The sequence below is a fragment of the Ctenopharyngodon idella genome, chromosome 16 (assembly GCF_019924925.1).
Source record: "Ctenopharyngodon idella isolate HZGC_01 chromosome 16, HZGC01, whole genome shotgun sequence".
Taxonomy (NCBI): domain Eukaryota; kingdom Metazoa; phylum Chordata; class Actinopteri; order Cypriniformes; family Xenocyprididae; genus Ctenopharyngodon; species Ctenopharyngodon idella.
The window spans coordinates 33,311,601-33,337,500 of record NC_067235.1 but is presented as its reverse complement, the minus strand read 5'-3'; the positions used below and the strand labels follow the sequence as shown (position 1 = coordinate 33,337,500).

The 25,900-nt window shown below is 35.4% G+C and overlaps 2 protein-coding genes across 4 annotated transcripts in view; one reads left to right on the top strand and one right to left on the bottom strand.

Moving 5' to 3' along the window:
- Positions 1-7,145, bottom strand: part of etfb (electron transfer flavoprotein subunit beta) — a 7,383-nt gene extending 238 nt beyond the window's left edge. The window contains exons 1-7 of the mRNA XM_051866113.1: positions 6,985-7,145; positions 4,101-4,259; positions 3,379-3,537; positions 3,225-3,287; positions 2,864-3,022; positions 641-853; positions 1-283 (exon numbers count right to left, since the gene is read on the bottom strand). The exon at positions 1-283 is cut by the window's left edge and continues 238 nt beyond it. Coding sequence (XP_051722073.1) covers positions 683-853; positions 2,864-3,022; positions 3,225-3,287; positions 3,379-3,537; positions 4,101-4,259; positions 6,985-7,038 — 765 coding nt within the window. The 5' untranslated portion in view covers positions 7,039-7,145 and the 3' untranslated portion in view covers positions 1-283; positions 641-682. The remainder of the gene's footprint in view (positions 284-640; positions 854-2,863; positions 3,023-3,224; positions 3,288-3,378; positions 3,538-4,100; positions 4,260-6,984) is intronic.
- A 168-nt stretch (positions 7,146-7,313) lies between these two features.
- On the top strand, positions 7,314-25,684 carry LOC127496963 (upstream stimulatory factor 2). 3 transcript variants are annotated; one of them, XM_051864998.1, is made up of 12 exons: positions 7,314-7,528; positions 8,711-8,853; positions 9,132-9,193; positions 9,356-9,432; positions 15,068-15,175; positions 15,373-15,535; positions 16,908-16,995; positions 18,227-18,265; positions 22,414-22,472; positions 22,697-22,791; positions 22,917-23,045; positions 24,522-25,684. In XM_051864998.1, the coding sequence occupies exons 2-12, from the start codon at positions 8,723-8,725 to the stop codon at positions 24,609-24,611; spliced, it is 1,041 nt and encodes a 346-aa protein (XP_051720958.1). In that variant the 5' UTR covers positions 7,314-7,528; positions 8,711-8,722; the 3' UTR covers positions 24,612-25,684. The 3 variants fall into 3 exon arrangements, with proteins under 3 accessions (XP_051720958.1, XP_051720959.1, XP_051720961.1); XM_051864999.1 differs by lacking the exon at positions 18,227-18,265; XM_051865001.1 differs by lacking the exon at positions 7,314-7,528 and having other exon boundaries at positions 8,743-8,853; positions 9,032-9,193.
- The last annotated feature ends 216 nt before the right edge of the window (positions 25,685-25,900 follow it).

The following is a 25,900-nucleotide window of genomic DNA, read 5'->3' as shown; positions in this document are numbered from 1 at the left end:
ATTTGAGTGAACATATGAATAAAACAAACATAATGGCATATTAAAGCATTCAAAAGTGTTCCCTATATTTTGATGTACTCTTTCTTAAAATGCACGGAAGAACTGGTGATCCCTCGCTGGGACAGATGGGCGCTGATGATCAGTGTCTCTCAGCATCCACACGAACATAAGAGTCAAAAACACAGATACTATATAAACTACAGAGGTCTGGTCTGGATCTGTGACAGGACCAATGCAGACTTTACTGGCCTCAAAGTTTTCTCCATCACCAGTTATGAAAGACCTACAGAAAACAAAAAAAAAAGACAAAACACAATATGAATGACCTATTCATAAGAATTCAAACTATATGACATTTTTATTATTGTTTTTTTGTTTTTGTCACTATGTGGCCACCAAAAAGGAGGCAACCTGCTCCTTCAAAAACAGCTACTACGACACTCAGAAATGTTGTGTAGTTTTGACAAGTTTCTGTGTGTGTGAACTTTCGACTGTATGTGTGTGCGCGTTTGTATGGGAGAGAGAGCAGGAGAAACACCTGTATTTATCCTCAACTTGTGATCTGATTGACTAAAATAATCTTAATACCAGGTGGAAACAGGGACTGAGTGCACCATTTAATATCATATTATATTCTCACCGTCAGTGTTAGTCTGCTCTGCCCCTCCTGCATCTACTTCCTCTATATTCTTCCAGCCTCTTTGAGTTTTCCCACCAGATCCTCGACCGTCTCCACTTTCACTCCAGCTTGTCTCTGAGGAGGTTCGTCCACCTTGAGCACCTCCAACCGTGAGGTTACATCCACTCCCAGGTCTGCAGGCTTCACATTTGAAATCTTCTTTTTCTTCGCTTTCTACAGAGGAACAAAAAAATGAAACTAATACATGCCATATGGTACACGTTTACGGGATGTTTTCTTCCCTGATTTCCACTTATGTTGGTCAAGGTTTCTTTTAAGAAAATTACTGATATTGGGCTGCAGTGCTATGTAAGCTTGACTTTTAAAGGGGTTTGAAAATTGATGTCTCGTCTATTTAATGTTAACCACAGAATTTCACATTGATAAGTACTTTTCCATCTAAAAATCCTGAGGGAACCTGTGATTTGATAATCTTCATTAGACAATTAGATCTATAGATTTATCTGGGGGGAGTCTGACCCGGTGCATGTGAGTGCTATGGGCACTGCCATTGATACAGGCATCGAAAGGTATTTTATGCTATATTTGCTTCTGCTTTTTGAGCGTGGAATTGTGATATATGCTATATAGGCTAAATTCTCTATTATAGAACAGATAAAGGCATATTTCTTACAAGTCACGTACAAAATATGTTGTTTTAATGACATACCGTTATTACAAGAAAATGTTTTAATGAGAAAAAGATGTCATTATAACGACATCTCGTTATTACAAGAAAAGGTGTCGTTTTAACAACATAATATCTCATTATTACGAGAAAAGATGTTATAATGAGAAAAGATGTCGTTTTAATGACATATCTTGTTATTACAAGAAAAGGTGTCGTTTTAACAACATTTCGTTATTACGAGAAAAGATGTCGTTTTAACAATATCTTGTTATTACGAGAAAATATGTCGTTTTAATGACATAACTCTTTATTATGAGAAAACATGCCGTTTTAGCAACATAATATATCGTTATTACAAGAAAAGGTGTTGTTATAATGAGAAAAGATGTCGTTTTAATGACATAACTCTTTATTATGAGAAAACATGCTGTTTTAGCAACATATCTCGTTATTATGAGAAAAGGTGTCGTTTTAACAACATTTCGTTATTACGAGAAAAGGTGTCGCTTTAACAACATTTCGTTATTACGAGAAAAGATGTCGTTTTAACAACATATCTCGTTATTACGAGAAAAGGTGTCGCTTTAACAACATTTCGTTATTACGAGAAAAGATGTCGTTTTAACAACATAATCTCGTTATTACGAGAAAAGGTGTCGCTTTAACAACATTTCGTTATTACGAGAAAAGATGTTGTTATAACGAAAAGATGTTGTTTTAATGACATAACATCTCCTTATTAAGAGAAAACATACTGTATATATTAGCGACATAATATCTCGTTATTACGAGAAAAGGTGTAGTTTTAACAACATTTCGTTATTGCGAGAAAAGATGTCGTTTTAACTACATAATATCTCATTATTACGAGAAAAGATGTTATAATAAGAAAAGATGTTGTTTTAACTACATAATATCTCTATTACGAGAAAACATTCCGTTTTAACGACATCTCGTTATTAAGAGAAAAGGTGTCATTTTAACAAAACATTACAAGAAAAGATGTCATTTAACATTCTCTTTATTACGAGAAAAGATGTTATAACGAGAAAAAATGTTTTAATGACATAACATCTCTTTATTACGAGAAAACATGCCGTTTTAACAACATATCTCGTTATTACGAGAAAAGGTGTCGTTTTAACAACATATCTCGTTATTATGAGAAAAAAAAAACGTTTTAATGACATCTCTTTATTACGAGAAAACATGCCATTTTAACGACATATCTCGTTATTAAGAGAAAAGGTGTCGTTTTAACAAAACATTTTGTTATTATGAGAAAAGATGTCATTTAACATAATATCTCGTTATTACAAGAAAACATGCCATTTTAATGACATATCTCGTTATAACAAGATGTTGTTTTATTTAAAATAAAAAAATTAATTACATATTATCCAAAGCAACTTAAATTGCATTCAAGGTATGCATTAGATTAGTTCATGCATTCCCTGGAAACTGAACCCATGATCTCGGCATTGCCACTAGTGCAAAAAATGTACTTTAATCCCTATGGGTGTGCAGTGAAGTGCAGTGTTGCATTACTGTACCATGATGTTGGGCAGCGTGGCGTATCTGGGAGTGTTGAGACGGAGGTCAGCGGTCACCACAGCTGGCATTTTGATCTTAATGGTCTCCAATCCACCATCAATTTCTCTCACCACCTTCAGCATGTCTCCTTCTAAGGTCAACTCAGATGCAAAAGTTCCCTAGAAAATGATATAATAAGTGTGGGGAATTATTGGTCACTCTCAGTTTAGACAAAATGTGACATAACAGGCAGAGCCAACATCAATTTAGACTCAATTTTTACATTTTCAGAAGAACACTGCCCATGCAAAGATCACCACCTGATTCAAATCCATAGTCAATCCAAATCAAACATTACTAAATACACAGATGGGAACAAACCTGCGGCCAGTCCAACAGGGCTGCCGTCATCTGTCCAGTTTGATTGCAGTCATCATCTATGGCCTAAAAGAGGAACATTACCACAATATCATGAAATCAACTGATGAATGTTCAGTAATTTGTTAATACTGTACAATAATTAACCGTCAGCTACCTGTTTACCGAGAATAATCAGATCCGCTTCTTCTTTCTTAGCGAGAGCAGCCATAATCTTGGAGACCTGCAGCGGACCAAGCGTGTCGTAGTCCTTTCCAGACACCTCCACATGTATGCCGCGGTCCGCACCCATGGCCAGAGCGGTCCGGATCGTCTCCTGCAATATGGATATTTATGTAACGCACCCAGAAATTAATAACTGTGAAGTAATATTCTCTCCTTGTGTAGTAAAGGAACATAAAGACATTTTTAGTTGTTCTTTCATTACATCACAAAGGTCAAGTTGGAGATTATTTATCAAATGATTTATAATAAATAGTTATAATTAAACTAATATATATGCACTATTGTTCAAAAGTTTGGGGTCGGTATCATTTTTTTAAAAAATGTTTTTGAAAGAAGTCTCTTATGTTTACCTAGGCTGCCTTTATCAAACTACAGTAAAAACAGTAATGTTGCAAAGTTAATATTACACCAGTCTTCAGTGTCACATGATCCTTCAGAAATCATTGTAATATGCTGATTTGCTGCTCAATTATTATTGGTGCACAGTTATTAATAAAGGTTCTAATGATTTTTGAAGGATCATGTGACACTCAAGACTGGAATTCAGCTTTGATCACAGGAATAAATTACAGTTTACTGATATATATATATATATATATATATATATATATATATATATATATATATATATATATGACCAAGTGTATTTCTTACCTGAACTTGCTGAGGACCACAGCTGACGGCCACAATCTCCTTAACAAGCTTCTTCTCCTTGAGTCTGACGGCCTCCTCCACCGCAATCTCACAGAAGGGGTTCATCGAATGCTTGACCCCGTCTGTAACCACTCCTGTGTGGTCCGGCCTGACTCGGATCTGAGGTGGGCAGAGATAAAGAGACAGTGGTGTAATCTTAAAGAAGAATGTGAACAAAAAAACACAAAGACATCATACGACTTTTCATTCTACACTGAACTTTTATCTAGGTCAACTCATTGTCATTCATAGCAACATTGCTGGATCAAGACGGTGACTTTCACAAGGCTGAACTGGAGGTTGTCCAAAACATTCACAGTAAGAGGCGACATGTTTGACCTCAGATGACCCGTGCACATACTATGACAAGGGTGGCATGAAGGACACAGACAGATTTTGAAACCACAGAGGCTGTTTCATAATCCACGGCATGCTGACAACACAGACTGATCGGTCTGTAAGCCAAGCAGCTGATATTAGCAGTATTGAGGCCACATACTTCCGGATCAATATCCCTATATAAAGTTTACTGGATCATAGCAGAGGTTTCATGATCTCAAATTACATCGAACACAAGCTCATTAACATTGAACATCCAGCTCCAGCTCATTGGAAACGGATTTGAAAAGATCATAATGACACAGATTTGGGACATTTGACAGTGTATTAATAACAAGCCTGATCAATATGATCTGACAATCAATAAATTACAACATAGAAAACTCATTTGTTATCTGATTACTTGATGATAATGGCCAAAACAGAAGGTCACAAGACCAAAGATTACAGACTAAATGGGAAAATCAGTATTCAGATCACGTTTGTTCACTTTTAGATGGCAAAATGCAACACAATTAATTCTTATAGAAAACCACAGATGCTTTAAAACACTTTAACTGCAACTTAGTATATTATATACATATATTTTTGTAATATTGGCTCTTCATTTACATATTAATTTACACAAAAGGCAGTTTGATCAAATAATGAGTCAAAAATATAGATGTTCGCAGCTGATAATATTACATCAGTTTCATTCACACTGGAAATGGAAGATCAAACAGTTTTGCACACTGGGTGTATAATCAAACGTTATGTGTAACATGAGAATGAATCTCATTGGTTCTCTCAGATGTCAAGTACGCACGCTTGAGCTTCCGTTTATGTTGTTGAGTTGATGAATGTTTATATGTGAATAAAAGCCTAAATTCCATCTGTTCACCATATAAAGTGATCAAGTCTCTTCAGAAAGTTTGGACTAAACCATTCAATTCATATGGATTAGTTTTTACGATCCCTTTATCAACTTTTTGGAGCATCAAAGTGGTAGTTGAGTAGCTGTCAATGGAGGGACAGAAAGCTCTCAGATTTCATCAAAAAGATCTTCATTTGTGTTCCTAAGATGAGTAAATGATGACAGAATTTTTATTTTTGAAAATGAAAATAATGTCATTTATTACTCACCCTCATGCAGTTCCACACCCGTAAAACCTTCGTTAATCTTCGGAAACGCAAATTAAGATATTTTTGTTGAAATCCCGATGACTCAGTGAGGCCCTGCATAGCCAGCAATGACATTTCCTCGCTCAAGATCCATTAATGTACTAAAAACATATTTAAACCAGTTCATGTGAGTACAGTGGTTCAATATTAATATTATAAAGCGACGAGAATATTTTTGGTGCACCAAAAAAACAAAATAACGACTTATATAGTGATGGCCGATTTCAAAACACTGCTTCATGAAGCTTCGGAGCGTTATGAATCTTTTGTGTCGAATCATGATTCGGATCGCGTGTCAAACCGCCAAACTGCTGAAATCACGTGACTTTGGCGCTCTGAACCGCTGATTCGACACAAAAGATTCATAACGCTCCGAAGCTTCATGAAGCAGTGTTTTGAAATCAGCCATCACTATACAAGTTGTTATTTTGTTTTTTTGGCGCACCAAAATATTCTCGTCGCTTTATAATATTAATATTGAACCACTGTACTCACATGAACTGATTTAAATATGTTTTTAGTACATTAATGGATCTTGAGAGAGGAAATGTCATTGCTGGCTATGGAGGCCTCACAGAGCCATCGGATTTCAACAAAAATATCTTAATTTGTGTTCAGAAGATGAACGAAGGTCTTACGGGTGTGGAACGGCATGAGGGTGAGTAATAAATTACATTATTTTCATTTTTGGGTGAACTAACCCTTTGATGGTGACCCACATGTTTTGCCAAGAGGTATTAATGATATAAACTTTAATATAAAAGCCAATTAAATGTGAAAACACCTTTTTTTTCCCCCTGCAATGTCATATTAAAAAAAAAATCACATATTCCATTGTTGACATTTTCAGGGGCCAGTTGCATAAACTGCTAAGAATAGTCTTACAAGTTAGACATCAAATGTTTTTCTTTAAGACTGTTCATAACTTATAAAAACATAGTTTGGTCTAATTTGATATCGAAGAGTTGACCTCTTGACTCATACTAGTTCTTAAGAAAGCAAAATGGCTATATTTATGCAACTGGCCCCAGATGTACTATAATGCTACACAAAATGTGCATGTTTATAAAACTACAGCTGGACAGGTGATTGCAGTAGATTATAGCTCGTTATTCTGATCCCACGGCCATAACTGTAAGGAGTTTCATTAGATATTAATTAAAATAACAATATTATTAACACTGACCTTCATCAAACAACCCAGTTTACTAAACTATCCTCATTCAACAGAACAGCTGGCCTGCAGGCAGCTCTTTTCCATGCCATAAACTGTCCAAAGTAGGACAACACCGTGTTTATTCATAATTAAAAGCAATTGGTTGAACGATTATCTGATGTATACCTTGACAGCATAGTCAATGACCCGTTTAACTCCGACCAGAACCCGGGCGCTCATCGTGGATCTTGCTCTGCTCGACGGATCACCGAGAGCATGAGTGAACTTCAGCACAAGAGTCTAGCCGGAGCGGTGTTGGTGTGACACCATTTGAGGCGGGGTTTAGCGTACGCCTATTCTGTTAGCCAATAGAACTGTTCAGATCAGGGAGCTGTCAATCAAAAGCTGAGCTGTGGCCAATCAGTAACGCTGAGTGTTCTTATGCGCTCTGACTGAAACTGACTTAAAATTGGTTCCTATGTAAGTAGGTTAAAGGTTGTGTGACCGTTGTAACTAAACGCAGGACTGGTAGATTATCTAGACCTCACTCAATATTAAACGACATTATAACAATAAGTGGTGAGAGAAACGGAGCTTTCTAAGACTTAGAAATTGAATATATTGGCAAAAAGATTCACTGAAGCGCTCGCTAAGGTCATCTGCTGGTCACAATCAAAAGTAAACACAGTGCACTTCTTTTTGTGTGTGTGTAATAATATTTTGATTATAGGTAAGTTTAATTAACACAAATGTAGATTTCTTAAAGCTACTCCACATATACACACACACACACACACACACACACATATATATATATATATATATATATATATGTGTGTGTGTGTGTGTGTGTGTGTGTGTGTGTGTGTGACCCTGGACCACAAAACTAGTCATAAGGGTCAAATTGAGATTTATACATCATCTGAAAGCTGAATAAATAATCTTTCCATTGATGTATGGTTTGTTAGGATAGGACAATATTGGCCGAGATACAACTATTTTAAAATCTGGAATCTGAGGGTGCAAAAAAAATCTAAATATTGAGAAAATCGCCTTTAAATTTGTCCAGATGAAGTCCTTAGCAATGCATATCCACTTACAAAAATAAATTTTTGATATATTTACGGTAGGAAATTTACAAAATATCTTCATGGAACGTGATCTTTACTTAATATCCTAATGATTTTTGGCATAAAAGAAAAATCGATAATTTTGACCCATACAATGTATTGTTGGCTATTGCTACAAATATACCCTGTGCGACTTATGACTAGTTTTGTGGTCCAGGGTGTATATATATATATATATATATATATATACTGCTGGACACTACTGTTTAAAATTTTAGATCGATAACAGCATTTATCTGAAATAGAAAGCTTTTGTAACAATATACACTACCGTTCAAAAGTTTGGGGTCAGTAAGAATTTTTTTGGGAAAGAAATGAATACTTTTATTCAGCAAGAATGCATTAAATTGATCAAAAGTGACAGTACATTGACATTGTTACAAAAGCTTTCTATTTCAGATAAATGCTGTTCTTTTGAACTTTCTATTCATCAAAGAATCCTGAAAAAGACTGTTTTTAACATTTATAATAATCAGAAATGTTTCTTGAGCATCAAATCAGCATATTAGAATGATTTCTGAAGGATCATGTGACACTGAAGACTGGAGTAATGATGCTGAAAATTCAGCTTTGATCACAGGAATAAATTACATTTTACAATATATTCACATAGAAAACAGTTATTTTAAATTGTAATAATATTTCACAATTTTACTGTTTTTATCAAACAAATGCAGCCTTGGTGAGCAGATAATTTTGAACAGCAGTGTATATATACACACATACACACAATTTATAAATATTATAATATTTAAATATAATATTTTATTTACACACTCCAGTTGGTGGCAGTAATGCTCCCATTAAGCCCCACAAAAGAAGAAGAAGAATCTCACATGACTGGAGTGTTTGTTCCCGTGATCATCTGTGAGAGAGTCAGAGCACTGATGGATCAGCTGCAGCTCAACTCACTCTCTTCAGACAGGTAATGCATTACACTGCCAGCAGATTCTCACAGAGACTGACGAGAAATGTGCAGGAAAGCACTGTGAGTTTGTGTAGACAATGACTGAAGAAAATATATTTTAATAATGCAGTCTGGTTGTGGATGCATCTTCTGCAACTGGGGATACTGGTCCTCAGAATTGTTTTGTATTCTATAGAGACCAACATCTTTTGAGAAGTTAAACTATGTGATTGTAAAAAAGCTGATGAGTGTAATAAGGGCTTTCTATGGTCGTATTGCACTTTAATGCGTCACAGGAATAAGAAGTTTATCTGCAGTCACAAAAATCAAGAAAAGAAGGTTGTACAAATAGCTGAAGGTAAGCCGTGTTCATCACATGATGCTTTTTGTAACTGATCAAGACATTTGTTCCATTATGCATGCTTCATTCGCTACGGTTCTCTCTTTTCCTGATGTTCTACTTAATTCCCAAGATATTTGCTTTATATCTGGGTAGCTGACATGATATCTGTTATTGCAGGTGTGGTTCCTCATCCTTTAGCTCGTGTGGATGGCAACATTCACTATCAGTTTCACACAGAAAATACTGGAGGACAGGTGAGTGTCCTTTCAGTGCCATCATAGATAAATACGTTATTAAAGTCAAGCTGTTTGAGGGGAAGATTCAACCGGTGTCAAATCTGTCTGTTTGTCTGTCTGATAGTTCATTTCTCTGGATGATCGTTTTCTCTTTTAACGGGAACCTCATAAACTCAGCCAAGTATCTGTGTGGTTTTACCCCAAAATGCCCCAAAATTGTATTTTTGAAAATGAAATTTTAGTACTGTATTTGATTAAGTATTTTAAATCGCTTTAATGCACAAAAAGATATATATAAAAAAAAAGGATATTATTAAAATGTAGTTATACATCATGGTAGTATTTAATTTATGCTGATTAAACAACATTAAAAATATTAAAAATAATCTATTAATATTTAATATTAATATAAATATTTATTTTTTCTGTAATATAATGAGAACAACCATTGAGAATAATGGGAATAACAAAAGAAAAGTGCATTACGGCAATGAGAATTTAGGATAAAATGTACTTAAATGGCCATTGAAAATAGCTTTATTTGTTTTCTTGAGTTTCTCCTGTTTGCACTGGCAGTCATGTGATTCTAATCTCTCACCGGGATTGGCACTGGGCCTGTGTCACATGTCAGTCAGGAGGTGGGTCACATGACAGATGTCGAGGGGGGGGGTGCTGTTAAGGGGCATTTACAAATGCGTATTCTTTCAGTGAACAACTGTGTCGTTCTAGACCTTTAAATTAGATCATGCACAGCTCTCTGCGTGGACTGGAGGGATGATTATTAAATGGACGAATGGAGAATTCAGCCAGGAGACGTTGGAAACTTTTCCATGAACACTTTATAGTTAATCATGCCATTTTCTCTACATTTTGCGTCGACAAAAAGCAGCAGACTCTCTTGTTTTGGATGTCGAGATGTTGTGATACCTTAAACACGTCATATCTTGTGGTACAATATCAGCTAAAGTATCATTTGTTCCTTATATTAGGGGCTGAATGTGATGGTTATTTTAAAAAAAATATTTCTTAAACGTAAAAAAAAAAAAAAAATAGAATGTTGCCATTGCAACTAATTGAAATAAATTAAGTTGCAGTTCTAAAATTACTAAAACTAAAAAAAAAAAAAATAATAAGTTAACTCTATTTTAAGGTCACATGTTATACTTACTATAGTAATAACTGTAAATTATGCATAATTACAAGTAACTAACCCTAAACCAAACCCTAACCCTAACTCTATAGTAAGTACAATGTAACTCAGTCACCTTAAAATAAAGTGTACTAACAAAAAATCACATTGCAAAATTATTAAAACTTTTGTTTTGGATGTGGGGATGTTGTGACTTAATCACATCACATCTTGCAGTACAATATCAGCTGAAGTATCATGGCCACATTCACTCTAAAAAATAGCTTGAACAGCACAGTTTTCCATTGAAACTGTAAAATATACCGTAAAACAATGCATTCTGGGTAATATTTGTCATTTTTGAGAAAGTAGCCTATCTAAAAATGATAAATATTACCCAGAATGCATTGTTTTTACGGTATATTTTACAGTTTCAATGGAAAACTGTGCTGTTCAAGCTATTAGTTTTAGTGTTTGTTGTTTAGATGCTTGTTCTTTACAGTTTACAGGGTTCCTACAGTCATGGAAAACCTAAAAAACATCTGGAAATAGAACAAAATATTCAACAATATTACTAATCTGCCTGCATTGACACCATTGTATGGGAACCGTAGACTTTTTTAAAAAAAGATGGCCGCCGCATCTTCTTTTTTTTATTTTTTTTTTTATTGAAACAACAGTAGGGGAATACAAAGACATTTGAAATTCTATATCTTATATCACAAATCAGTCATGTTTCTATTACATTAAGTATCCTTTTCAACAGCTTAGATGTCTTAACAGCTTTTCGATTGTTCTGTATTGATGTTAGAGAGTCATAAAAAATCTTAAAATCAGTGGAAAATAGTCTACCATTTGGTACAGTAGATATATATTTTGCTTTATGTATATGATATTTCCCTAATAGAATAAGAAGTTTAATTATATTATCCATTTCCAATAAACCAGTATCACAATCCATAAACAAGACCATTACATCAGTTATAGTGACAAACTTGTAAAACAAGTCAAAAAGAAACAGAAACTTTGGACCAAAATAATTTGAAGAATAAGTGTACAATTGTTTCTGTTTCTTCTTTACAAAAACTACATAATGGCGAAAACCCTTCTTTAAATTTACTAATAAAATTGTTACATGGATAGTATCTGTTTATTATACTTATTATCAGTATCTGAGTTTCTTTGACTTTATTAGGGATTAGGAATTTATTTTTATCTGACCACAAATTCTGAAAAACAAGGGAGTGATAATCCGGTTTCCACTTCACCATTGCCTTAGGTGAAACACTTTTTTCTTTGGTTAATATTCTTCTGATATACATATTATTAAATTTTTTATCCCTAATGGAAAGGCCCTCAACAGTCCAACCAATTACAGGATTATACATCTTTTCGTTTTTTATAAGATAGAGTAGTTTCAATGAGATACAATGAATGAGTTTTAAATATTCTTTAAGAGATACATTTGTCCCAAGATAATTAACAAAGTCATTATAATTATATAAGTCACCTGACTGATTTATCAAGTCTGTAACAAAAATTAACCCTTTGTTAAACCAATCATTCCAAAAAATGGTTTTGTTTTTGAATAATATATATTGATTATTCCAAATTACACAGGAATTGGGAGAGAAATTATGTTTGTAGAATAATTTCCAGGCATTCAAAGCTTGTTTGTGAAAATTAGACAACTGGGAGTTTAGTGCATTTAAAATCACAGGCAAGTAGAAAATTAAGACCACCACATTCTTTGAAAATTAGATTGGGAATAAAGAACCATGGAAAGTTATTTTCACGAAGACAGTGCTTGATCCAATTCATTTTAAATACATTATTGATAGTGTCAAAGCCGCCGCATCTTCACAGCATGAAGTGGAGCCGCGATATCAAGGTCCCGCTCACACTCCCGCAGAATCGGTTAATATACAAAATAAACAGTTCTGGAAATGTTGAGATTAAAGTTAAAGCTCCAATCTCCTCCCAAAAATCCAGAAAAAAGTCAGTTGGTGCTTCAGTGACTACTTCCCTCAGAGAAGCTGTCAATCTCAGCTGTCAATCATAACGGCAAAACCCGCATTTTTATAGTGTCAAACTATAAAAAACCAAACTTAATAAAAAATGAACACTTAAACTAACATCAGCGTGATAAAAAACTGCCTAAAATGACAGAAAACATTTTTGGGAAAAAAAATATTTGACATGTAATTAGATTGTTTAGAGGGCGGGGTTTATGACCTATACTGCTTCTGGCCACCTGGGGGCGATCGAGACGCTTTGGATTCCCTTCTCAGGACTCATGTGGCACGCTTGATGAACTGAGATGGACGATGTCATGACTGTTTTCACCAGAGCTTCTGATGTAGATAAATGAACTAAATTAATATCTAATGATTTTTACAATGGAAATGAATCAATACTGAATTTACTTAAGCTGGACAATGACACTATTTTCTTCTAGAGCTGCTGTTTCCTTCTATCACTTTATTAAAATAGGGATTTTTACATTGCAGGTGGTTTCAAGCAGCTTTTTGTATAAATAAAGGTGACTTGACTTGTCAAAAGTCATGGAAAGAGTGCTAAATTAAGAATATTAATAATCAATATTGGATCGTTCACATGAAAATCACAAATAATCTACAAACCCGATTCCAAAAAAGTTGGGACACTGTACAAATTGTGAATAAAAAAGGAATGCAATAATTTACAAATCTCATAAACGTATATTTTATTCACAATAGAATATAGATAACATATCAAATGTTGAAAGTGAGACATTTTGAAATGTCATGCCAAATATTGGCTCATTTTGGATTTCATGAGAGCTACACATTCCAAAAAAGTTGGGACAGGTAGCAATAAGAGGCCGGAAAAGTTAAATGTACATATAAGGAACAGCTGGAGGACCAATTTGCAACTTATTAGGTCAATTGGCAACATGATTGGGTATAAAAAGAACCTCTCAGAGTGGCAGTGTCTCTCAGAAGTCAAGATGGGCAGAGGATCACCAATTCCCCCAATGCTGCGGCGAAAAATAGTGGAGCAATATCAGAAAGGAGTTTCTCAGAGAAAAATTGCAAAGAGTTTGAATATACTGGATGCCCGAGATCTTCGGGCCCTTAGACGGCACTGCATCACATACAGGAATGCTACTGTAATGGAAATCACAACATGGGCTCAGGAATACTTCCAGAAAACATTGTCGGTGAAAACAATCCACCGTGCCATTCGCCGTTGCCGGCTAAAACTCTATAGGTCAAAAAAGAAGCCATATCTAAACATGATCCAGAAGCGCAGGCGTTTTCTCTGGGCCAAGGGTCATTTAAAATGGACTGTGGCAAAGTGGAAAACTGTTCTGTGGTCAAACGAATCAAAATTTGAAATTCTTTTTGGAAAACTGGGACGCCATGTCATCCGGACTAAAGAGGACAAGGACAACCCAAGTTGTTATCAGCGCTCAGTTCAGAAGCCTGCATCTCTGATGGTATGGGGTTGCATGAGTGCGTGTGGCATGGGCAGCTTACACATCTGGAAAGGCACCATCAATGCTGAAAGGTATCTCCAAGTTCTAGAACAACATATGCTCCCATCCAGACGTCGTCTCTTTCAGGGAAGACCTTGCATTTTCCAACATGACAATGCCAGACCACATACTGCATCAATTACAACATCATGGCTGCGTAGAAGAAGGATCCGGGTACTGAAATGGCCAGCCTGCAGTCCAGATCTTTCACCCATAGAAAACATTTGGCGCATCATAAAGAGGAAGATGCGACAAAGAAGACCTAAGACAGTTGAGCAACTAGAAGCCTGTATTAGACAAGAATGGGACAACATTCCTATTCCTAAACTTGAGCAACTTGTCTCCTCAGTCCCCAGACATTTGCAGACTGTTATAAAAAGAAGAGGGGATGCCACACAGTGGTAAACATGGCCTTGTCCCTTTTTTGAGATGTGTTGATGCCATGAAATTTAAAATCAACTTATTTTTCCCTTAAAATAATACATTTTCTCACTTTAAACATTTGATATGTCATCTATGTTGTATTCTGAATAAAATATTGAAATTTGAAACTTTCACATCATTGCATTCCTTTTTTATTCACAATTTGTACAGTGTCCCAACTTTTTTGGAATCGGGTTTGTAAAAAATGTGTATTTTAATCAACCCTAATATGTCCGAAATTGCATATTCTCTTGAGTAAGTACTTATTTTGAATAAGTGCTTCTTATCTAGAACATACCTAAAAAAGTATGTTCTATATATAATGAATGTAATTCATAATTATCATGTCATTATCATGTGACCTACCAGCGTCAGCTTCACTGCCATTCACAAATCCTCTACTAAACTAAAATACTAAACTGTCCATCATATGCACAGAAGTAGTGGGTCATCCGGGTACTTTTTGCCTTCTCTTTTATGAATACTGTGAACTCATTATTTTGTCACATACTGTTTTTCGCCTACTATATAGTAGGGAAGTATTCAATTTCAGACGCAGCCTCTGTCTCTGTCCTCCTCAGGTGACATACCGAGTGATTCCTGTCTCAGATCAGCGACGGGAGGGTAGAGGTGAAGTCAGAGGGACGGTTAATGTGGTTTCCGCAGCCAACCTCACTGGATCCCAGCTGGTATGGAATCAACACATCTGTCTCCAGCTCGTACTTCATTATGTCATGAGGTTCAACATGAGTCTCATTCAACGCACAGCAGAACATGACAACATGTCAGAGCAGAAGATGAATACTACACAGTCTAAGCTATAACTAAATAGCCAGATGTTAAGGTTTATACATTGTAAAATGTTTTAACGCCTGTTTTCTCCCAGAGAGTAATTCAAAACTCTTTCAGTGATGGAGGCAGTCCTGCTGGAGAAGATGACAGAGAGGAGGCACGATGTGTGTATTTCCCAGCATCATCTGTGAGCGAGGGAACAGCCACGGCCGTGTCCATGCAGACATCAGCTGACCACGCATTCACACAAACGGCAGGTACGGACACTTTAAGATCTGCCGTCACACCCGCATATAGAATCACATGCAACACGCTTCAGTACATTGAGCAACAGTTCGTTACAGTCATTTCACTTCAGTTAGAGGAAGTTATTAAAGCAATGCAAAGTGGAGTAATGGTTCTAACTATTAATTATCTGAATGAACTATTCTTCTCCCAAGTAATGTAGTTGATTAGTTTATTTTCAAAGTAAGATGTGCTATAATGCATTTCACAGTGACAGAGCTGCTGTCTGCTCCTCAAGAGTCCGAAATATATTAATGTGATGATGTCAGACTTAAATATTAATAATAATTTAATAATTAATAATAATTATACTTAATAATTTGATCTTTAATCTGATTTAATTACACATGCAAAGAGCTTCAACTCATTATTTTATCTGGAAAATAATTAATTTATCAATTTGATTTATTATCTCAAAATAGCTGCATGCTAGTTATTTCATATACAACCAATTTTTAGTAAAAAAAAATCAGGATTCTTTGATTAAAAGAAAGTTCAATGAACAGCATTTATTTAAAAGAATATTTTGTAACATTATAAATGTTTTCACTGTGACTTTTGATCAATTTTATGTGTCCTTGTTGAATAAAAATATTGATTTCTTTTTCTTACCCCACACTTTTTAATGATGTGTATGCTGTTTTCAACACTGATAACAATCAGAAATGTTTCTTGAGCAGCAAATTTGAAAGATTTTTGAAGGATCATGTGACACTGGAGACTGGAGTAAATTCAGTTTTGATCACAGGAATAAATTACATTTTAAAATATGTTAAAAAAAGAAACAGTTCTTTTAAATTGTAATGTTTCACAATCATATTGTTTTACTGCTTGTACTGTTTTGATCAAATAAATGTAACCTTGATGAGAAAGAGAGTTCATTATTCCAATAATAAATTATTATAATAATGTTATTATTACAAACTTTTGACTGAAATTGTACATATTAATAATAATAATAATTTTTATCATTATCATATATATATATATATATATATATATATAATACATTTTTCTTAAATATATACATGCATGTGGGTGTATTTATATATACATAATAAATATACACAGTACACCCACATATATTACGTAAACACAAAGTTAACCGCGATTAATCGTTTGACAGCAATATATATATATATATATATATATATATATAAGTATTCATCATGTATATAAATAATATTGTAGTCATTCTGCCCGTCAATTGTGAACTACATACTCTACTACATAATCATATAATAAATCTCTTATCAGGATAAACATGAGTTCTCTCAGTGGCAGTAATTGTGATTTGAATTTAGTTTGTGAAGCAGTACAACATCTGCCGTCTCTCTCGTTTAGGTCAATTCTACGTGATGATGACTCCTTCAGATGCTCTGCATTCTGCCTCTCAGCGGACCATAGCTCCACGCACACAAACATACACTGTGTAAGTACAAAAGAGTGGCACAAAACAGGTGTTATGCTTTTAAGCTCTGTATCTTAGTGTCAATTTACCACAGAAGATCGTCCCTCAGTCTACAGAAATCTCAAATTGCATTTAAAGCCTTCTGACAGCATAAGACAGGTGTTGTCCATTAAATTGTAACTTGTTTTAAACCCATAACGTTCATTAGTATTGAATGAGGCACATTTTATAGGTAGAATAATAATGTGTCAGGGGTGTGTGTTTTAATTTGGGATGGGATTTACCCAGGGAGTGATTGCACCTTTGCATGCTCCTTGTGCCTTGCTCTCCATTTAACCTTGGGATCCTGCTAGCGCAATGGCAAATCCATACGAAAACAGGGCTGTTTGTCACGATTCTGGTTTTTGACAGGATCATGTGCTCAAATTCAGTCATAATTCATGGAAGAGCGTGGTTTGTTGTGCTTCCTTCTGAAGGTGCTGTTTTTACACTGCAGAAGCAGAAGTGTTGTGAAAACGGGTGATGCTCACGCATGTGTGCGGTTGCAACATCCTCATCCTGCAAAATAGGCTCAGTAGAAATATCCTGCTGAAGAATCGCGTGCCAGAGGTGTTTGTTTCAGTCTTTCTTGTTTGATTATTTCCTTCTTTTGGACACACACAGCTTTTGCAATTCACATGAAATCTGCAGCATAATGAATTTCACAAGAGTCCTAATCTTTCTTTCTTCCATTAGAATTACAAATCCCTTATTATTAGTTCCTGGGGAAAAAAGCCAGTGTAGTTAGAGAGTGTGGGTTGCATGCAGAATGAAATACTGATCACACCAGTGTTGTTCCTATACTATTTTAGTATTTTTACTAATAAATTCATTTTAGTTTTAGCTGTGTGCTTTTAAACTGTGTTTAAAAATGTTTTCAAAGCGTGGTCAAATATTGTCAAAAATGATGGTTTGCTCTGTTGTACACCCCAGATTTTGGAAAATGTAGTATGTTATTTAGATCTTCCATGCAAACAATTTTCATATTATATTCACAGTATAAATACTGCATAAATTGCAGGTTGTATGCTATTTCTTGAGAGATTTGTTTGTTCTTGTTAATATCAGTCAGATTTCATTTTCAGCAAAGATGGTAACCATCCAGTCAAGCTGTTTCTGTCATTTTCCATCTAACTTAAAGCTGAAATGTCATTCATTACGTAATCAAAGCGTTTTTTGAAATGTCTGAAATAAATTTGCCCCTTTTCTTCAGAGATGAACTCGACACACAGCAGCATGAAGCTTTTAACTGGTGAGAAGAACTTTTACATCCCCTTAAGCCAAAATAAAACTGTCTCTTAAAGGTATAGAGAGTCATTTCTGTGTCGCAAAATTAACACCTAATGTGAGTAAATATTGACTTTGTTGAGTAAAATTAAACACAAATTCACTATATGGAGAAAACTCTTGATTATTGAACTTTTGTGAAAAAAATGGGTTGTTCTTAAAGGAGACACCTTTCACAAGATGTAATATAAGTCTCTGGTATCCCCAGAATGTGTCTGTGAAGTTTCAGCTCAAAATACCCCACAGATCATTTATTATAGCTTGTCAAATTTGCCCCTATTTGGGTGTGAGCAAAAACACGCCGTTTTTGTGTGTGTCCCTTTAAATGCAAATGACCTGCTGCTCCCGCCCCCTTTCCAGAAGAGGGCGGAGCTTTAACAGGCTTTATAGTGGCAGTGAATGGGGGCCGAGATTCCCTCAAGCCATCCTAGGTGTATATGACTTTCTTCTTTCAGCCAAACACAATCAGAGTTATATTAAAAAAATATCCTGGCTCTTCCAAGCTTTATAATGGTAGTAAAGGGACGTGAGATTTTGAAGTCCAAAAAAGCGCATGCATCCATCATAAAAGTAATCCATACAGCTCCAGGGGGTTAATAAAGGCCTTCTGAAGCGAAGCGATGGATTTTTGTTAGAAAAATATCCAACTTTATTATCCCCTGGAGCCGTATGGATTACTTTTATGATGGATGCATGCGCTTTTTTGGGCTTCAAAATCTCGCCCCCCATTCACTCCCATTATAAAGCTTGGAAGAGCCAGGATATTTTTTAATATATCTCCGATTGTGTTCGTCTGAGAGAAGATAGTCATATAGGATGGCAACTAGGATGGCTTGAGGGCGAGTAAATGGGATAATTTTCATTTTTGGGTGAACTAACTCTTTAAGTTGACCACTGTTATGGTACGGCCTTCTGTGCATTTGTATACTGAAGTCACTTCCTCTGTATATAGTGCTTTTATATAAAGAGACAGAGAAATAGACTTCCTGTAGAGTAAATAAAAGCATCTTCAGTTCTTCACTTTTTGTTGAAAACATCTCGCTTCCTTCATGCCGTTTTGTGAGATGCTTTACCTTACCCCGTGTTGCGTATTCTCCCTTCTGCGGTGTGACAGACGCGACGCTGCGGAGTCGTGACTTAATTAAAGCGTACCTGAGGGAAGATTCCACGCGGAGAACAGTTGTGTCATTAGGCTAAAGTCGGGCCTCGTCGCAGACGGCAGCTGTTTGCAGCACCGCAATTTATAACCTAATGAACACAGCTGATGCCGAGACTCCCCTGAGATCACACGCGAAGGACAGAGAGACCTTACGGAGATATCTTCCAGTCCACACTAATACTAGCTGTAACCTTACAAAGCTGGGACTAGGCTTGTCATACTCCGGGCCGTCCTTAGGGCGGTGCATCTGTGTTTTACGGGCTCCACGGTGAATGTGAACAGGCCCCGCTTCCTGTAACTCACACTGGGCCCGTCCGGCCCTGGACATACTCACTAGTGGTTGACCGGTATTTTTGCCGATACCGATATCATGAGTGTAGGGCGGCTGATTGTGGGTTTAATGTGAATACGTACATAATAAAGTGCAAATAAAAGCAAATGAGATCCACACAACATTGCTGAAATGAAATTATCACTTACTTTAAACAATACTGAGCGGTAATTTAAATTTTGTGCAAGTAATGTAAGTAAAAAAAACATGCATTGACCAGACTATCTTTAGCTTTTAAACATTAAAAGATTGTACTTTTGTTAAATTAATTTTGTTTATTACTATTGTTATTTCCCAAAGCAGTAAATTGATCTTATTATCATTATATTATGATTATTTCTTAAAGTATTTTTTATTAAAAAAAATTTAACTTTACTAAATCATTTATGCAGCCAAGTCTCAAATGGCAGAAATGTGCTTGTTTATTTAATGTCGGCATGAAATCAAAATTGACCCTATTTACTTTGTTAGCGCATATTACTAGTTTTGTGGTTAACAATTAATCCGTGCCAGTTAATACACAGAAAAAAATTGTTTGTCGTGGTAATCTTTAATCAAAATCTGAAAAGTTACTTCCGGTCTGGAATGGCGTTCCTTCTCTGATGACATCAGTTTGACAGCTTCGGTTGAAAACACCTAAACCATTCCCCTTCAACTGTTAGTCTGCTATGAGCGAGAGATGGAGAGGAGGAGCACTGAAGTAAAACCCTGCCCTCTATTCAATATTCTGTTTCACTTGGAAATACGTCACAACACTGGAGAAAAGTTGTTTGCAACTTCCGTTTCACGGGGACTTTAATTTAATTTAATTTAATTTAATTTAATTTTTGTTTTGCATTTTGTTTTATTTTGTGTTTGTTTTGTGATGGTTTTGTTTATTTTGTGTTTGTTCGTTTTATTTAGTGTTTATTTTGTGTTTGTTTTATTTTGTATTTATTTTGTTTGTTTTATTTTGTGTTTTTTGTGTTTTTATTTTGTGTTTGTTTTATTTTGTGTTTGTTGTGTTTGTTTTTTATTTTATTTTGTGTTTATTTAGTGTTTGTTTTATTTGGTTTATTTTGTCTTTGTTTTATGTGTTTGTTTTATTTTGCATTTTGTTTTATCTTGTGTTTGTTTTTTGTTTATTTTGTGTTTGTTTTATTTTGTGTTTGGTTTATTTTGTGTTTATTTTGTTTGTTTTATTTTGCATTTTGTTTTATTTTGTGTTAGTTTTATTTTGCATTTTGTTTTATTTATTTTGTGTTTATTCTTTATTTGTGATTTTTATTCATGTATGTGTTTATATACACTATATTGCCAAAAGTTTTGGGACGCCTGCCTTTACGTTCACATGAACTTTACTGACATCCCATTCTTAATCTGTAGGGTTTAATATGGAGTTGGCCCACCCTTTGCAGCTCTAACAGCCTCAACTCTTCTGGGAAGGCTTTCCACAAGGTTTAGGAGTGTGTTTATGGGAATTTTTGACCATTCTTCTAGAAGCGCATTTGTGAGGTCAGGCAGTGATGTTGGTGTGAAGGCCTGGCTCACAGTCTCCGCTCTAATTCATCCCAAAGGTGTTGAGGTCAGGACTCTGTGCAGGCCAGTCAAGTTCCTCCACACCAAACTCACTCATCCATGTCTTTATGGACCTTGCTTTGTGCACTGGTGCGCAGTCATGTTGGGCCATCCCCAAACTGTTCCCACAAAGTTGGGAGCATGAAATTGTCCAAAATGTCTTGGTATGCTGAAGCATTAAGAGTTCCTTTCACTGGAACTAAGGGTCCAAGCCCAACCCCTGAAAAACAACCCCACACCATAATCCCCCCTCCACCAAACTTTACACTTGGCACAATGCAGTCAGGCAAGTACCATTCTCCTGGCAACCACCAAACCCAGACTCGTCCATCAGATTGCCAGACAGAGAAGCGTCTCCACTGCTCTAGAGTCCAGTGGCGGCGTGCTTTACACCACTACATCCGACGCTTTGCATTGCACTTGGTGATGTAAGGCTTGGATGCAGCTGCTCGGCCATGGAAACCCATTCCATGAAGCTCTCTACGCACTGATCTTGAGCTAACCTGAAGGCCACATGAAGTTTGGAGGTCTGTAGCTATTGACTGCAGAAAGTTGGCGACTTCTGCACACTGTGCGCCTCAGCATGCGCTGACCCCGCTCTGTGATTTTACGTGGCCTACCACGTCGTGGCTGACTTGCTGTTGTTCCCAATTGCTTCCACTTTGTTATGATACCACTAACAGTTGACTGTGGAATATTTAGTAGTGAGTAAATTTCACGAATGGACTTATTGCACAGGTGGCAACCTATCACGGTACCACGCTTGAGCTCACTGAGCTCCTGAGAGCGACCCATTCTTTCACAAATGTTTGTAGAAGCAGTCTGCATGCCTAGGTGCTTGATTTTATACACCTGTGGCCATGGAAGTGATTGGAACACCTGAATTCAATGATTTGGAGGGGTGTCCCAATACTTCTGGCAATATAGTGTATCTTATGTAGCTTATGTATGTGTATATTTAGTGGTTTAGTTTTTTTGTTTGTAATTTTATTTTAGTTTTTAATATGTTATGTTTTGGAAAGATAAGATTGCAGATGTTAATTTTTTTGTTCCATTATTACTGTAGGAAAATGGACAGTCCGCGCACCCCTAGAGATGAGAGGAGAAGAGCACAACATAATGAAGGTCAGTGAATTCTCTTAATCTAATATGAGTCTTTACACTGTAAATCAAAGCAACAAGGTAACTAATACTGTTCCCATCCCAAAGAACGAATCTCAGCAGGCTCTGATGTTCAGTATATCTGCCTGTAGATGTCAGTAGAGGGTTGATAGACTGAACAAGTATTGCAACTTTAGTTGATATGGCCCAGATTTTGCCTCTGATCTCTTCTTGCTGTTGATGTGCAGTTGAAAGGCGGCGGCGAGACAAAATCAACAACTGGATTGTGACGCTGTCGAAAATCATCCCAGACTGTGGCATAGATGGTACCAAGACTGGAGCGGTGAGCTGCATGATGCATTTTTCACCTTAATAAAAATCTGACCTTATTATTGACCTGTTATTCACAATAGATGCCTTGAAACTGCATCTGTCTAAAGTGCAGTGCATGTTTTTTTGTTCCTCCAGAGTAAAGGTGGGATCCTGTCAAAGGCGTGTGATTACATTGGAGAGCTGAAGCAGCATAACCAGAGGCTGCAGGAGAGTTTGAGAGGAGCAGAGAGAGTGCAGATGGACAATGAGCTGCTCAGACAGCAGGTACACCGCTGAGCACCAAGCCTTTAACATCATCTGTAGCGAGCTGAGTTGCGATTTGTCATTGACCTTGTCTGGAATTACGTTACCTATTCTATACCCCTGTAAGCTGTTTTCCTTATGGGGACCAAAAAATGTCCCCACGAGGATTTCGGATATTGCCATAATGTAACGTAACAACTGAACCACACACACTCACACACAATTTCATTTTCAGTCTGCCCTTCATTGGAAAGCCACATAGGTCACTAATTAGCCAAATCACATAAATTAACCCATTACTGGGCTGTACATGCTAAACAGCACCAGAAAAATTAAATTAGTCAAATTAAACAAGGACGTAATATTTTATTTTTACTTTGTTTTGTTTTATCTTATTTTATTCTATTCTATTTAATTTAATTTATTTATTTTATTCTATTTTATTTTGTTCTTTTTCTGTTTTATTCTATTTTTTTATTTTCTATTTTATTTTACTTTATATTTTATTCTATTCTATTTTATTCTATTCTGTTTTATTCTATTCTATTCGTAATATCTTATTTTATTTTTACTTTTTGTTCTATTCTATTTAATTTTATTTATTTATTCTATTTTATTTTATTCTGTTCTTTTGTTTTATTCTGTTTTATTTTACTTTGTTTTGTTTTATTTTATTTTATTCTATTTTATTTTATTCTGTTTTATTCTATTTTAATTTATTCTATTTTATTTTATTCTGTTCTATTCTATTCTACTTTATTTTATTCTATTTTATTTCGTTATTTTACTTTGTTTTGTTTATTTTATTCTATTCTATTTTATTCTATTCTATTTAATTATTTATTTATTTTTATTCTATTTTATTCCATTCAATTTTGTTTTATTCTATTTTATTTTGTTCTGTTTTATTTTATTCTAATTTATTCTATTCTATTTTATTTTACTTTATTTTGTTTTGTTTTATTTTATTCTATTTGATTTTATTTATTTATTTTATTCTATTTTATTTTACTCTTTATTATCCTGTTCTATTTTATTCTGTTCTATTCTATTCTATTCTACTTTATTTTATTGTATTTTATTTTACTTTATTTTGTTTTGTTTTATTCTATTCTATTTGATTCTATTTTATTTGATTCTATTCTATTTTATTGTTTTATTATGATCTAATTTATTCTATTCTATTTAATTCTATTTTACTTTATTTTGTTTTATTATATTCTATTTTATTTATTTTTTATTCTATTTTATTTTATTTTATTTTATTTTTCTTCCTGTAGCTCAAACTGTAGTAGAGCATGGCACTAGCAACGCCGAGGTCATGGGTTCAGCCTGGGAATGCATGAATTGAAAAATAAAAGTATAACTTCGATTCAATGTACGTCACTTTGGTTAAAAGTGTCTGACAAATGCATAAATGTAAACATAAGTATCATACAAAACAATTGCCTTTACATCTTCAGATTTAATAATCACCATCTCTGTTGTTGGTTTCAGTTGGAGGAGCTCAAGAGCGAGAACAGCCTTCTTCGAGCACAGCTGGAGCATCACGGCATTGACATGTTCTCAGTGGCTCCGGCACAATGAGCTCCAGACATTCCGGGAAAGAGATTCTGGCCTTTCCAGATGACAAAAGGCCTTCAGAGAATGACATGGGACTGAAGTGGGCCGAATGACATATGCTGGCTTGTGCGCCGTCTGTGCTGACTGAGTCGAGAGTCTCTCTCAGTGACTGAATGCTCTTCTTGTCTGATACAGTGAAGCCAGACTTGCCGCAGTGGAGGTCAGAGGTCAAGAAGTTTTTATTAGTGCCGACACCAGGACCCTACGATCCTGAAAGCAGCTATTTATTCATTCTGACTAACTCCGGACTAAACAGTGGAATACAGTTTTAGTTTTCTCTGCCTTATAAAACACCCCAGACATTTTCCTTTTGCTAATTTTCCAGCTTTGTTGCTTTCAATTTTGTCTTCGTGCTTTTTCTTGAAGTATTAGTTGTTTGTTCAGTGCCTCGTTTAATTTAAAATTCTCCCAGAGAAAATCTGCCGCTTTGTGGTGTTTCAGAAGGTCGTTACGGGATGAATGAAGCCGTGATGAAATGTCATTAGCGGTTCCAGTTAAATTTAGTGTTAAAATCGGAACAAAAGCACCTGCTCGTACGAGTCCCTCTAAAAGAAAGCTCTGATGCAAGAAAATGAGCTCCGTCTGGGATTATTAGCTTCTTATCTCGGAAGTTCGGAAAGCATCACCTAATCTAAGAAGCAAATGAGAAAATATTCACAAAGCTATCGAGTTTGCTTTGTAGCTAAATGCTGGACATCTCAGGACTGAAAAAACGTCTGTTACTGTGTGTTAAGAGTTTTATTCTGTTAACTTAACCTAATCATCGGGTCCATGATGGACCGTCTTAAGAAGGCCTATTTGCAATCCACAAATGTTACAAATAGCCACTTTGCTCTTAGTTTACTTGCTTGAAAGTGGCTGAACTTTTTGTGTCATATTTATATAAACCAATTTAACTCATTTCCTGTTATTTTCCTCATGGTCCAAGTCATTATTCACTCATTAACCAGAGCTCAGATGGCAAGAGACGTGCAAACCGATGATTTGATGTGATGCATTTAAAGGTTCCTGTAAATACAACTTTTTTAGACTTGGAATATGAAGTTTTTATGGTGTTTTTGTCCTTTTTGGAGCTTGCTGCCTGAGCTATTATAACCACTATTGTGGTCATGAAGATTTTTCAGTTCTAATTTCGTGTTCCATTGAAGAAATAACAGGTTTGGAATGACAAGGGTGCGTAAATTACCAAAGGTTTTTAATTTTGGGTGAACTGTTATTTTAAAGTGCCTCTATTATGCTGTTTTAAAGGTTCC

What these genes read in the sequence shown, in the direction of transcription:
- LOC127496963 (XM_051864998.1), top strand. Translation starts at nt 8,723, where the DNA reads ATGCTCCCATTAAGCCCCACAAAAGAAGAAGAAGAATCTCACATGACT. An exon ending in CAGCATGAAGCTTTTAACTG is followed by an intron (nt 18,266 to 22,413) that starts GTGAGAAGAACT and finishes TTATTACTGTAG; the next exon opens with GAAAATGGACAGTCCGCGCA. An exon ending in ATGGTACCAAGACTGGAGCG is followed by an intron (nt 22,792 to 22,916) that starts GTGAGCTGCATG and finishes TTGTTCCTCCAG; the next exon opens with AGTAAAGGTGGGATCCTGTC.